This window comes from Apostichopus japonicus, chromosome 11, assembly GCF_037975245.1.
Source record: "Apostichopus japonicus isolate 1M-3 chromosome 11, ASM3797524v1, whole genome shotgun sequence".
Taxonomy (NCBI): Eukaryota; Metazoa; Echinodermata; class Holothuroidea; order Aspidochirotida; family Stichopodidae; genus Apostichopus; species Apostichopus japonicus.
In genome coordinates this window covers 4,247,403-4,260,224 of record NC_092571.1, presented here as the reverse complement: position 1 = coordinate 4,260,224, position 12,822 = coordinate 4,247,403, and the positions used below count along the sequence as shown (strand labels likewise).

General features: G+C 39.9%; 2 protein-coding genes across 2 annotated transcripts; both read right to left on the bottom strand.

Moving 5' to 3' along the window:
- Positions 1-1,374: 1,374 nt before the first annotated feature.
- On the bottom strand, positions 1,375-8,324 carry LOC139975803 (uncharacterized). Its single transcript, XM_071984002.1, has 3 exons — positions 8,045-8,324; positions 5,858-6,007; positions 1,375-3,764 (listed from the first exon to the last, which is right to left on the bottom strand). Exons 1-3 carry the CDS (start codon positions 8,292-8,294, stop codon positions 3,385-3,387), a joined length of 780 nt encoding a protein of 259 aa, XP_071840103.1. The 5' UTR covers positions 8,295-8,324; the 3' UTR covers positions 1,375-3,384.
- Positions 8,325-9,478: 1,154 nt separating this feature from the next.
- LOC139976368 (uncharacterized) lies at positions 9,479-10,006 on the bottom strand. Its single transcript, XM_071985060.1, has one exon. The coding sequence runs from the start codon at positions 10,004-10,006 to the stop codon at positions 9,479-9,481; it is 528 nt and encodes a 175-aa protein (XP_071841161.1).
- Positions 10,007-12,822: the final 2,816 nt, after the last annotated feature.

Sequence of the window (12,822 nt, the reverse complement as noted above, 5' to 3'; positions counted from 1 at the left end):
TTGTTCGTTGGAGTCCTCAAGCAAGTTACCTCGGTTGCTAGGTGGATTTGCATCTGGTTATCGGGTGAATTCTGGTCGGAGCGTACTATGTAACCACCATGTACCCAGGGACGTAGCTAAGGCCTGATGATTGGGGGGGGGGGGTAGTGGCTGAAAATCGGTTTTGAAGCCAGAAAATTCCAACTGCTGCTTTGTACCCCCCCACCCTCCCGCTACTCGTGAACGATACGGTCAGTGTCAGTCAGAAAACCCAATCTTTCGCGACTGCACTTCTGTTACGAACTTGTTGCGATACATTTGTACCCACTCATTTCAAAAACTTATTGGCCCCCCCCCCCACCCCAACCAAATATTTTTGTGAAATTCGGGCAATATGCTGATAGCTTTTTTGATAATTTGCAATGTGTTTTTCAGTGGTTATACTGATATTATTATTACCCAACAATTATCACCAATACGGAAGGGTAATAAGACGGAAAATGATTGTATGCTATTTGCATGCGATGTAAAAAGCCGATGCATGCCTGTATGATATGCACATGATAAAAATTTTGGTTATATTTTTCGGGCAAGTCGTTACAACCCCCCCCCCCCCCCCCCACAAAACAAATTGGGCTCCTACGCCTATGACGGTAGTTCTATTAGGCATGTTTTTGTAGTATTCAAAATCATAAGAAGTTTTGTACGGTGGAGTATAAGAAAACGTCTCCAATACATTCATTAAAACACCGCGTCAAAGGCCTTCTGCTGGTTAAGAGAGACAAATGCACATGGCAGATCACGCTCAATAACAAAGTCAGTCAAGTCGCGCACCAATCACAAGTTCTGTTGGATGCAATGACCCTTTCCCTGCACAAGTCTGGAGATCACCCATAAGATGCGGCATAGCCAGTGCAAGACGGTTGCACAAACCTTAGCCAGCAACTTGTTGTCCACATTTAACAAGGTAATCGGGCGCTTATTACGAGGATCCAAGGGGTCCCCGGACTTGGGCAGCAAAGTTACCATGCCCAGACCATGCCCAGGCAATGCCTTGAGGGTCGCTAACCACGGTCCCATCAGTATCGCGCACAGATGGGACGCGTCTGTCGCCCGCCGATATATATATATATATATATTTAAATATATATATATATATATACATATATATAGATATATAGATATAAAGTTATATAGGTATATAGATATATAGATCTATAGATCTATATATATATATATATATATATATATATATAGATATATATATATACATATATATATATATCTATATATATATATATATATATATATATATATATATATATATATATATATATATATATATATATAGCAGTCTTTACTCTGGGGACCACTAGTGTAAGGGAATTAGCCGATCTCAATGTTCTGTTAGGCGTGTACACAGTTAGCATCGAGTTGCAGTAATCAAGACGCGAGGTTACTAGGCCATTCACGAGTGGTTTGGTTTCATCGTCAGTTTAAAAACGCCTCATGTGGCCGATGTTTTGAAGACTCGCTTATCCAGACCTACAAACACTATTAACTTGTTGGGACATGTTCAGATGAGAGTCAAACATTACAACAAGATTTCTTACCGTTGGCGTTGGTGTGATAACAGAATCGCCGATATTTAATGAAATGTTATTGACACATTTTTTGTTGCGCTTAGTGGAAAATACATCACTTCCGTTTTGGCAGGGTTCAGCTTTAGCTTAATATTGTGCATCCAATTCTCGAAATCAGCTAAGCATTCGGATACTGGATTCATTGTTTCCTTCTGTGCATCCTCATCGTTAGGTTTAAACGACACATACAAGTATGTGTCGTCAGCATAAAAGTGGTAGTTTAATCGATGACGTCGAATAAGTTCGCACAACGGTGCCCTATACATTTTGTACATCTTATGACTTAAAACTGAACCTTGAGGCACGCCTTGCTTCAAGATGACAGATTCAGAATGATGGTCACCGGTGGTCACAACTTGTTTGCGATCGCAGAGGTATGATGACATCAGGACAAGGCATCTCCAGTAACACCAAATGTGTTCTCGAAACGTTGCAGCATGGTTTTTTGATCGAGAGTGTCAAAGGCTGCCGATAAATCGAGCATAATTAACGCGGCTACATATCCTTTGTCCAGGAATGATAGGAGGTCGCTCTTTACTTTAAGTAGTGTAGTCTCTGTTGAATGTGATATACGATATGCAGACTGCATCGTCTCGTTAGGTTGTTGGTCATAAGATGGTGTTCCAAACGGGCATCTACTACTTTTTTTCGTTAATATAGAGAAATATGGAAGGTTGGATGTTGGCCTGTAGTTGTTGAGGTTGTTCTGGTCAAGTCCTGATTTCTTTCAAAAGAGGCGTGATCTGCGCACATTAGAAATTATTAGGAACGCAGCTGCCTGAGAGGGAGGCGTTAACAATGACGGTTATCAGAGGAAATAGCTGATCCACGCACGACTTTAACAACCAGGTTGGTAAAGGGTCGAGTCTACATGACTTTTAAGGTGACTTGGTGATCACTCGCTTCACTCGCTGGCTTAAGCTGATCAAGAGGTACTAACCCTGTTGCACTATTAACGCTCTGGTTGGTTCTCGTTTGCCTGTCGCTCTCAAAATTATCGCGGATTGTATCGATCTTGTCGGTGAAGAACCTGCTGAATACACAGGGGAGTTCATTGGAGGAGTAGTTTTGCGGAATGCATGATTCTTTGTTGTGGCTTAACAGATGCTTATCCACATTTAAAATTCCTTTTTGGTCACGTCCGCATGCCATCATCTTCTCTGAGAAATAAGTCACCTTGCCATGCGTGAGTAATTTATTCATTTTTACACAGTAATCCCGATGAATCTGGTGGTCAACTGTCAAACGATTTTCCCATCATTTTCGTTCCAATTTGCGCCGTGTGTGTTTGACTTCGTGCAGTACGTCGCAATACCATGGACAAATCGGCCCTAGCGTTATGATTTTGGCGCAGATCGGCGTGTGTTTGTCACGAATTGAGGATAGTCCATCAATGTATGCGTTGACAAGTGTGTCCCCATGGAGCCAGAGGTACTACCTAGCAGTGGTGAATTTGTAATATCCCGTCTGAAAGCCTCCATGTCGATTTTGCTGAACTTTCGATAAGAAACCAGTTTTCGAATAGGGACAGGCTTAGGCCGGTTAGTGGTGAAGCTAACAGCAAAATGGTCACGTGATGCTTTCCCAAGGTGATCACAGAGTACAGAGTCTGTAACTATCACATCCGATACAACATCACTCGTGTCCCTGCTGATGACAAGGTCCAGTGTATGGCCATTGATATGAGTGGGTTTGCGAACATGCTGTTGAAAGCCGCATGCTTTCAGTGTATCCAGAAAACATTGGGCGTGTCTGTCAGTACCTACACATCTAGGTGAAAGTTGAAATCACCAACGATGAGGACTTCTTTCCTGTCAATGGCGTAGTCTGTGAGGAATGTAGACCATTCGTCTAGTAACGCAGCCGTTGTCAGACCATGTTGTTGAGATGGTGGAGGTCGGTACACCACAGCCAGTCGAACCCTTTGGTTTTCGATGCTTAGTTCACATTCCACATGTTCGAAGTTTTTATAATGCACACCTGTACTGGAGCTCAGCAGACGGAGATCTAGTGCTGATTTATAGAGCAGCGCCAAACCACCATCGCGTCTCCCTCTAGTACAAGTGACATGTTTTATTGAGTAGCTGGTGGGCACGAATTTACTGATGCATTTCTTGTCGACTATTGAACCGAGCCAGTTTTCTGTAAGTGCAACCAAATCATAGTAATTTGTCCTAATGTATTCCCCAAGAGACTGGCTTTTTGTTCTTAACTGACCTGGGGATTCAAGCAACATACTTGGAGAGGTCGTTTGATGAGAATGACATATTACCCAGATACACGCCTAATCTCTTACAAGTTATCATGTCTTAAACTGTTTTTTGCAGTTGGTATGACTTTGTGGTATCGCGGACGGATGCACGTGGAGACATCATAAACACCTTACACCAGTTGTGGAATCGAGTTCGGTAATCGGCTGGCTGGATTCGCTGGCGATATATGCAAGTTTGCCCCGACCAGAGATCAGGCGGATCAGATTGTTATTATTTACACCAGTCTGCGTAGATACGGAGGTTGCTTTGTGGCGGTCACTAGTGACAATGGATGATATGGTCTGGATTAAATTTCTACTCACTTTTGTTCTATTCCTGGTGCTTGGCACATCTCGAGAACGGTTGATTTTAAGTTTTTCTGCGAGCCTTTGCCACGGTTGACTAGTTGATAAGTTTAGAAAGACTCTAGGGAAAGCAGAAACGACCGGCTATATGCTAGTGTCATTGTTAATGGCTGCCATACTGGATACAATGGAGCCAATTAACTGTACGTTGGCTTTAGCCAATTAGGTTGACCGATCACAAACTGCTTCTCCTTGTTTGCTTCAATATGTAGTGTTACAATACGGTGCCCGCATTATACACATACAGTCAGGCGATAGGCTAGCCTACCATAACCGATATAGGCCAGTATACCGTTGCGGAAAATTTTACTTTTATCAAGAATAATGTCCAGATGTTAGAGTGCACGATACACGATCAAATTACTGTATTCCACAAGCAAAAATGCGAACATTGTAAAGGTTTAAATACGTCCAAAATCAAAGTTACTGTACAGAGCGATTTGGAGTACAGCCTCACAGGGCAAATCCTAAACGCTTATAACTTGGGCTATGTAGGTTAACACACTGAAGCAATTTTTGAAAATAAACATCCGTAGGATCAGTTATTGGCAAAATACACCACTGTCCAGATGTTCAGTTCTGCTTTATTAAACAAGGTGTAATGATTCAGTTTTTTTATATGTTTTATAAGCAAGTTCAAGCTCAATCAAGCAGTAAATATTACATAAAATGCTTCATTAAATATATCCGTTTTAGAGACAATCTTCTGTTTGCTTTATATATCACCATGCTTACAGAGTAAAGAGGATGAAGTTCAATAAAATGTAGAAATTGAAAACAAAAGTGTTCCGTTTTTGTTTTGTTTTTGTCACTGAGATTTTCCCCATACTCAAGGGCAACTAGGCACAGTGATACATGAAGTTACACAAGTGTAAAATGTTAGTGTAGTGGTGAATCATCACTGCAGGATTGCACGTACATGTATTTTTGGTGTAGAGGGGGATTAGGGGAGGGTGGGAAGGGGGGGGGTGCTGGGGACACCTTCTTCCTTACATAGTATCACTGCTTCTACTTCCTAACTACTATACTATGATATTCCAATGTTCTCTTTGGGAAGTTTGGACCACACGGGGCAATTTTGATTCATAACACTTTCCCCTCGCCCACTCTCCCAGTCGGGGCAGTAAACAAAACTACCTACTTAAGGCATTCAAAGCATTGCCCTTTAAACTGTTTACTTGTCTTCCACTTGCCCACTTGACACCCATCATCCACCCGCACTTTGAAAATCTTGATGCTTCTTTCCCCATGCGTATTCAGCGACACTTGTCATGTATTTCTGTTGATTAACCATTTATTTTCATGAAAGCATTATATTTTCAATTCAGACGAATTCAATTTGAAACCATTTCAAATTTCCAGTCAAACTGACCAAAACTATTTGACACCATTCGAAAGCATTATCTTTTTAAATGGAATAGCATTCTGGAGTGGTTGTTTGTGAAATGTCACGACCAATTTAAGACTTATGTATTTTTGTTTTAAAAGAAGCATAAACCATTGCATATTGTTCAGATAATTAGAAAAAACTTCAATCTATATTTTTATAAATTTGCTCCATTTCTAATTGTGTACATATAACAGAAGAAATGTGCTGTTGTTTTATAATATCACTTACCTGATATTCCGTAACCGATGAACAAATGCCAAATTGACTGTAATCTCAGTCCCAGTCCACAGTAAACATAACCTAATCCGCTCAACACGCCCCCGACAATACACAACGACCTACTGCTGTAGACGTCCAGTAATGGTATCGTGAAAGGTGCTGGGGAATGCAACAAGATACAATATTAAGACATAGGACCAATATTATCTGCTGTAAAAACATGAAAAACAATAAGTCACGCAGATCCAGGTATTTAGTAGCCAGCCAGCCGTGCAACTCTGCATTGCACGGCAAGTTCTGCAATATTACGGCATAAATGAGTGTGCACGGATTTTGGTATATAGGCCTATTTGAAGCCGTCCATATAATTTCTTGTCAGAAATTTCTACAAATTCAGTGAAATGTGAAAACGTCGGAAGCAATCTCCAAATATCCTTAGAAACAAAAACCCAACTATATTACACACACAAGAAAGCCACTATAGTTGTAGTAAATTTTCGTAGTTTTCATCATTCATAACTGGCCATATTGGAAACTAAGTAGGCCTAATGTTGGTATATTGTTAGAATCCAGCAGGTAGGTTATAACCTTATGCATCTACAGTATACTGTGTTGTTTCATGGTACATGCACATCACACATGCGAGTAATTTTCTATGATGTAGGCCTATATAAAATTTTAACACGATGATGGCGATATTTGTTGATGACTGTTCGTTCGGAAAGCTGTATACATATTCTGCTACGTATTTTAGCTGAGTTTATCCTATATGTAATAGTAATGACATGTGCTCCTTTTGTTCGTATCTAGCATATTTAGCAAACTTCAATTTAACAGTACATAGAAACAAGACGATGGTTGGTTCATTCATACAACTGCCATGGCCTTACTGAATTTTTGTAAACAATATTTATAGACGTTGAGCGTTATTTCGTGCAAGGCGGTTTTCCTAACGTTACTAGTCTAACGTGAGGCCCAGTCGTCTTTTCCCGTGTTAATGGGCCAACTCGAGTTTTGGATAAAGAATGGAATCTAAGGGATTACCTATAAATATATTTTTCAATGAAGAAAGGTTCCGTTCTTCGAGTTTCTCTGACACAAAAGAGTCCATAATATATTTGGGCCAATATTACAATTTACAAGGATACAAAGTTAATATAGCAAAAGTGTATAATTGATACAATAGGTGAAGGTATACCCGGAGCTAGTTGTTATCGGATATGGCTTCGCTAACCATGCAGGACTCGTACAAAATAATCTGACTATAGTGTCAATAATATAGTTAATCAGGAAAATGTTGAAACAAATATTTTTTAGAGTGTAGATAGCGGTCTGAAAATGAACGATACTTTTAACTCCTCTTTAAGTATTTGGAACAATAATGTGATGACGATTGATATAAAACAAAAACAAATCCTGTGTTTTACCGACATTGGATGAAGGAAAAGCATTTATTGAATTAATGACTTTCATTCTGAATGATGATTACTTTTCAGTTTATTATTTTTCAATTATGATGTACGTTCACATTTTCTACTACTACATTTTAGAGTAGGTTATTACGAGCTTATCAATTCAATTTAATCCTCTTTGAAGGAATACGTTAAGAATTTCGATTACCGATGTATTGATCCTCTCAATATTTTTATCTCGTATTAAACTCTAGGGATAAGCTTAGTTGAAAATCAGTCTACATGAATATCTTAGCCCACTCTTCCGCAGAGACAAAGAAATTTCTTCTAACGCGGAGTAAACAGCTTATCAGTGTGGATTTCTCACATGAAACTTCATCTCTGTACTGCTGCATCCTCTTCAATTGTTCGAAAGATGTTAAGATAAGTTCTACGTTTCAGTATAGAGTTATTCGCCGTATTATTCTTAGGCGTGACTCCATTACTTAATCCCACACGACGTCAATTGTGTTCCACATATAGAGATATTATAGGGACCCTTGTCAGGATAATCACTAGCAACGACTTGACTCGACGACTCGTTACATCTCTGTTAACCACATGCAAAGGAGTTATCAAAATGCGAATATTTTTACAACAAAAAATAACGTTTTCCCACCGTATATTAGCTTAAGGCCTAAATAATTGAGATTAGTTGTTTGATTTAACTAACAGAGAATATTCAAAATTTGTTTTATTTAAAAAAAAAAATTGTTTTAAAATTATAGACGGCTGCTGTATTTACCAATCATATATGCCAAGCCATTCTGGAACGACATAGCCCAGGCTACCCTCGAGTGTGTGGTATTCAGGAAGATGACTATCTCGTCGAGTAAAATGCCATTGGCTTTCAATGAACCACTGAAAATTAACATCTTGATGCACATGGTTACAAGGTAGATATAGTTATTCATTTTGCGGTCTTCGAAAAGTCCAAATCTACGAAGACGAAGTCCCCTATTTGTGTGATGCTCGTTTTGTATTAGAGTGAACATAACAACTTACTTTTACATATGTTCACTGTACCTGCCACTTTTATATAGCCTTGTTGATAATTTTTAGTTGAATTTATGCTTGATAAAGATCAAGAATGCACTGATGCGTGGCTTGTCACTATATAGTGAATAATAGAAATGAGAAAGTATTAGCATTTGTAACAGCTTTAGGACTAAATATGTGCTGGTAACGCAACCACGAGAGACATAAGATCAAGGGAAACGGGGTTCAATTCTGCGATGAGTCGCCTGCCTTTGTGAAGATATATGACACAGTATATTTAAATGAGTACAAACACCATGTTCTATCGTAATCCGCAGGGTAAATGTTATTTATTCACCATAACGGTAAAAGTGAATTACGATATGCAAAATTATTGAAAACATATAAAATACAAATAAAGTTAAAACATAATGAACACATGACAGTCATCATGGCCTAACACTAATGGCCTACTAATCTAATAACTCGGGAGTCACGCCCATCTCGTCTAACACAATGATTGGTCCCTCGGTCCACAAATGGCGTCGCTAGTGGGGGTACATCATGCATTCCTTGGTTATCCGGACTAGGAGTGAGGGGCTCCGGCGTCTAAACTACCGTCTAAGGAACATCTATAAGGAACATCTATAGGCACGTACGGTCCCTCGATAGGTTGAAAACTACATCAATATCTGTACATACTGTGTAGAAATTAATATAATTAATGAAACTGGCACAGTCTGTTTCCACTGCAGGTGTTAAGGTTAATGTTAAGGTGGTAACTCTTGGTAAAGCGCACATTACTGTTAAAACACTCAATGGCGCTGAACAACAATACAATTATAAAAACGATTTCTTAAATAAGTGAGTGTTCAAAGCAACTTTAAAAGTTCTGGTCTTCGAATTTCTTGTGTCGACGGGGAGAGCGTTCCAAAGTCTGGGGCCAGCGACGCTGAAAGAGCGGCCTGCGAAACATTTGCGGCGTGTGAAAGGAACCTTGAGAAGGATGCCCTTTGACGAGCGTGTTGAACGAACAGGTGTCTTAATTTCCAGCAACTCCGACAGATAAGCTGGTGCTGAATTATGTATACACTTATAAACGAGGAGGAGGATCTTGTACTCGACACGGACATTGACGGGGAGGATATGCAGCTCCTTCACTGCGGAGGCACTGTCATATTTTGATCTGCCGAGAATAATTTTAGCCGTGTAATTTTGGATCCTTTGTAGAGGATGAAGTGTGGAGGCCGGGAGGTTGATAAAAAAGACCATTGCAATAATCCATATGGGAGAAAATCATGGCATTTGCAATTTTGAGACATGTCGACTTGTCCAAATATTCCCGGATCTTCTTCAGATTAAACATGGCGAGGGCTGATGCACGAGCTTTCATGGAAATATGATGTTTGAGATTGAGGGTTTCATCCATGTAAACACCTAGTAGCTTCACACTATCAGTATGACGGACGGGAGTGTCCCCAATGGATAAAACGTCTGTATTGCACTTTGGTAGTTGGCGATTGCTTCCGAAAACGATAAACTCCGATTTTTCATCATTCATCTTAAGACGGTTAAATTGCATCCAGAGTTTCACATTTTCTAGAGTTGATGAAAGACCCCTGATTGACTCCAATTCCGAAGAAACATCTCCGGGTTTAAAACTGGAGTAGATACTGTGGTCATCGGCGTAGCCAATGAGGAATTGGTCATCACTGATACACGTGTTCATTGTGGTAGTATTGCAGGTGAAATATACTGGTCTATTTATACTACCCTGTAGTACGGAGAAATTGACCTACATCGGCGTAGAAAGTGATTTGTTGATACAAACAGCGAATTGTCTCTCAGATAAATACGACGATACCCATTTTCTAGCTAACCCGTGAACTCCAAAGCACTTCTCGAGAATGTCCAATAACAGCTGGTGGTTGACTGTGTATGGCAGCTTGGAGTGTCTTGGTGAATTGTCACCATGCATTGCCAACACATTACAAATGAACTAAACAAGGGGCAAGGGGTTCACGATCTCTCACAGTAATCAACAAATTAAAATAAGCATGAAAATATGCAATAATATACAACAAAGATAATCAGTAAGGGTGACACAACAATAATGAAATATTATAAACAAATGTCAACCTGATCACCTCATACAAAGTAAAACATATGGTGCATCTCATCATACCTGGTTGGCATGACAACAAGTAAACTATTAAGTATTAAAATCAAGTGAACCTTCCGAGACAACAACTGGATGCTAAATATACATCTACCTGCCTATATTACTCATACAGCAATAACACAGTGCTCCAAAAGTAAGTGAAACTGCCTATCCCTATCTGGCATAGCAGTATAATCTTATGTGTCGTAGTCTAATATATATTTAACTCGAAACTGGTTGCACTATTTCCACTACGAACATATCCTAGTAGAGGCGAGTGATTAACTCTAAAATCTGTACACCCTCTATGACTTACATGGAGTCTGCAAGTATAAATAATGTACTACTGGGAAAATCCCTCAGCTAGTAATAATAGCAACAACAGTAGCATACTAACTATGTAATTCAACCCATGAATCTCTACTGACTTAGACCACAGGTTGCTATGGGAACTGACACCTCTTGTTAGGCTGCAGGTACCTAAGCGTCCCTTGTGACTAAGAGCAGGCTATAAAACGGAGACTATGTCATCTAGCCCATCCGCTGTATATGGTCAGGTGGAGTCGGTACCAGTGAAGGGTGACTCATAGGGCTAAATACATGGTACTACCCAAATATTCTAAGAAAACAACAACAATAGTGTCTCGATTCACAAAATAGTCAATATGAATACTAACATATTGCTACAACTCTCTTCAAACATAAAAGTTTGCAGAAATTCTGCAAATCCTATAGCAACTAGTAATAGTGTAGCATTGCATCATGTGATCTAAACATAGCTCTAATAAGGGAAACTGAGTACAACTAGATAAGAATGTGAGTACATCACATTGACAGGTAATGCTAGACGTATCGTAAGAGTAAATAATAAACTAAATAAATATCCAAATGTGGGTTCTCGGTAGAACAATAACCTAAAGTACTTTCAATACTCTCAATGTAGATTAGATCATAACAATATACAAATAAGATGCCAACAGTTGAGGGCATTATAGGTGCCATAATCAACCCTAAAAACATGCTATAAAACAACAGGATAACAATAATAATGATGTCACCTGTAGACTCCCTATAGCCATTACAGGTATACATAACATTTAATTAATAACTACAGTCTATGTGCATTCAGCCATCACAGGAACACTATAATAGTAAAAAGTAAATTAGTAAATACAACTCAATTACACTTAATGAGGGCTGCTATACATTCTGTGTGGATATTGCCAGCACAGAACTAACATGAATACATTTACATGTAAAATACACTATGTATGCACAATGAAAATGAATAGGCTCCTGAAAGCAGTGGCGTCGCCAAGGGGGGGGGGGCCAGGGGGCACGTGCCCCCTGGAAAACCTAGTGCCCCCCGAGTGCCCCCCCCATCTGAGATTTGGGTTGGTAAAAAAATATATATATATTTTGTTATATTCAACTCCCATCATCTGAGTTGGTTTTTCATAAGGACAAAGAAGCACAGTAATTCGTATTTTCTTCAAATGAGCTGCGAAAAAATGAAAAAGTTTATCCTTGAACGTCGGGTATCGAAGTCGTAACCCGCGCCATCACAACAGGTGTCGATATTTACATTGAATGTGTCAGTGCTCACGCCATACCAGCGGATATACACGTCCGCTTCGCGAGCTACATGACTGTGAGAAGGGAGGGTACTGCAATATGTTGCCTTGCTCTGAGGTTGACAGGTTAGGAGCTGACGAAATGTGAGAATGTGAGGGTCCGCAGGCACCATACTTGCCTATATTTGTGGACCCACATATTAACCCTGTTGTGTAGGGGTTGCAGAGGTCATTTGAGGTCAGATGCTTGTAGGAACAAATGGCGAATGTTCACACCTGCATACTGAGCCATACTCGATGTGTGATCAAACTTTGGATTGCATGGTGAGATCCCTGATAGGAGCCAATAACGATGCTGGAACCTGTTACATCTTAATAGATAATGGGCGAAAACGAGAAGGACAAGAAAGGAGTCGGGGGTCATGCACACATTAATTCAACAAATGTAGGTTTTATTGATATAGGGTTAGGCATAATATCGACAGCATGTGGTTCATATCCTCTGCAAAATTCTGCGCCTTGTTAAAATCATTACCTCAAAAATAGCAATTTCTGGAGATATCTTCAGATCGAATTTAGCATCAAATGTGGCAGCATTTTGCATCTAGCCCATCCTCCGTATGCGAAAATTTTCCAAAGGGGAGGGGGGCAGTGGCGGCGGAACCGGGGGGGCTTACCCCCAATGAAAAAGTTGAGGGGGCAAATGCATGATAAGCCCCCCCCCCAATATTTACCAAGGCTCCGAAACGTGCATCTGCCCATTTTTCAATGCATACTTGTCGATCTGTCCGATGCACACGTTACTATATA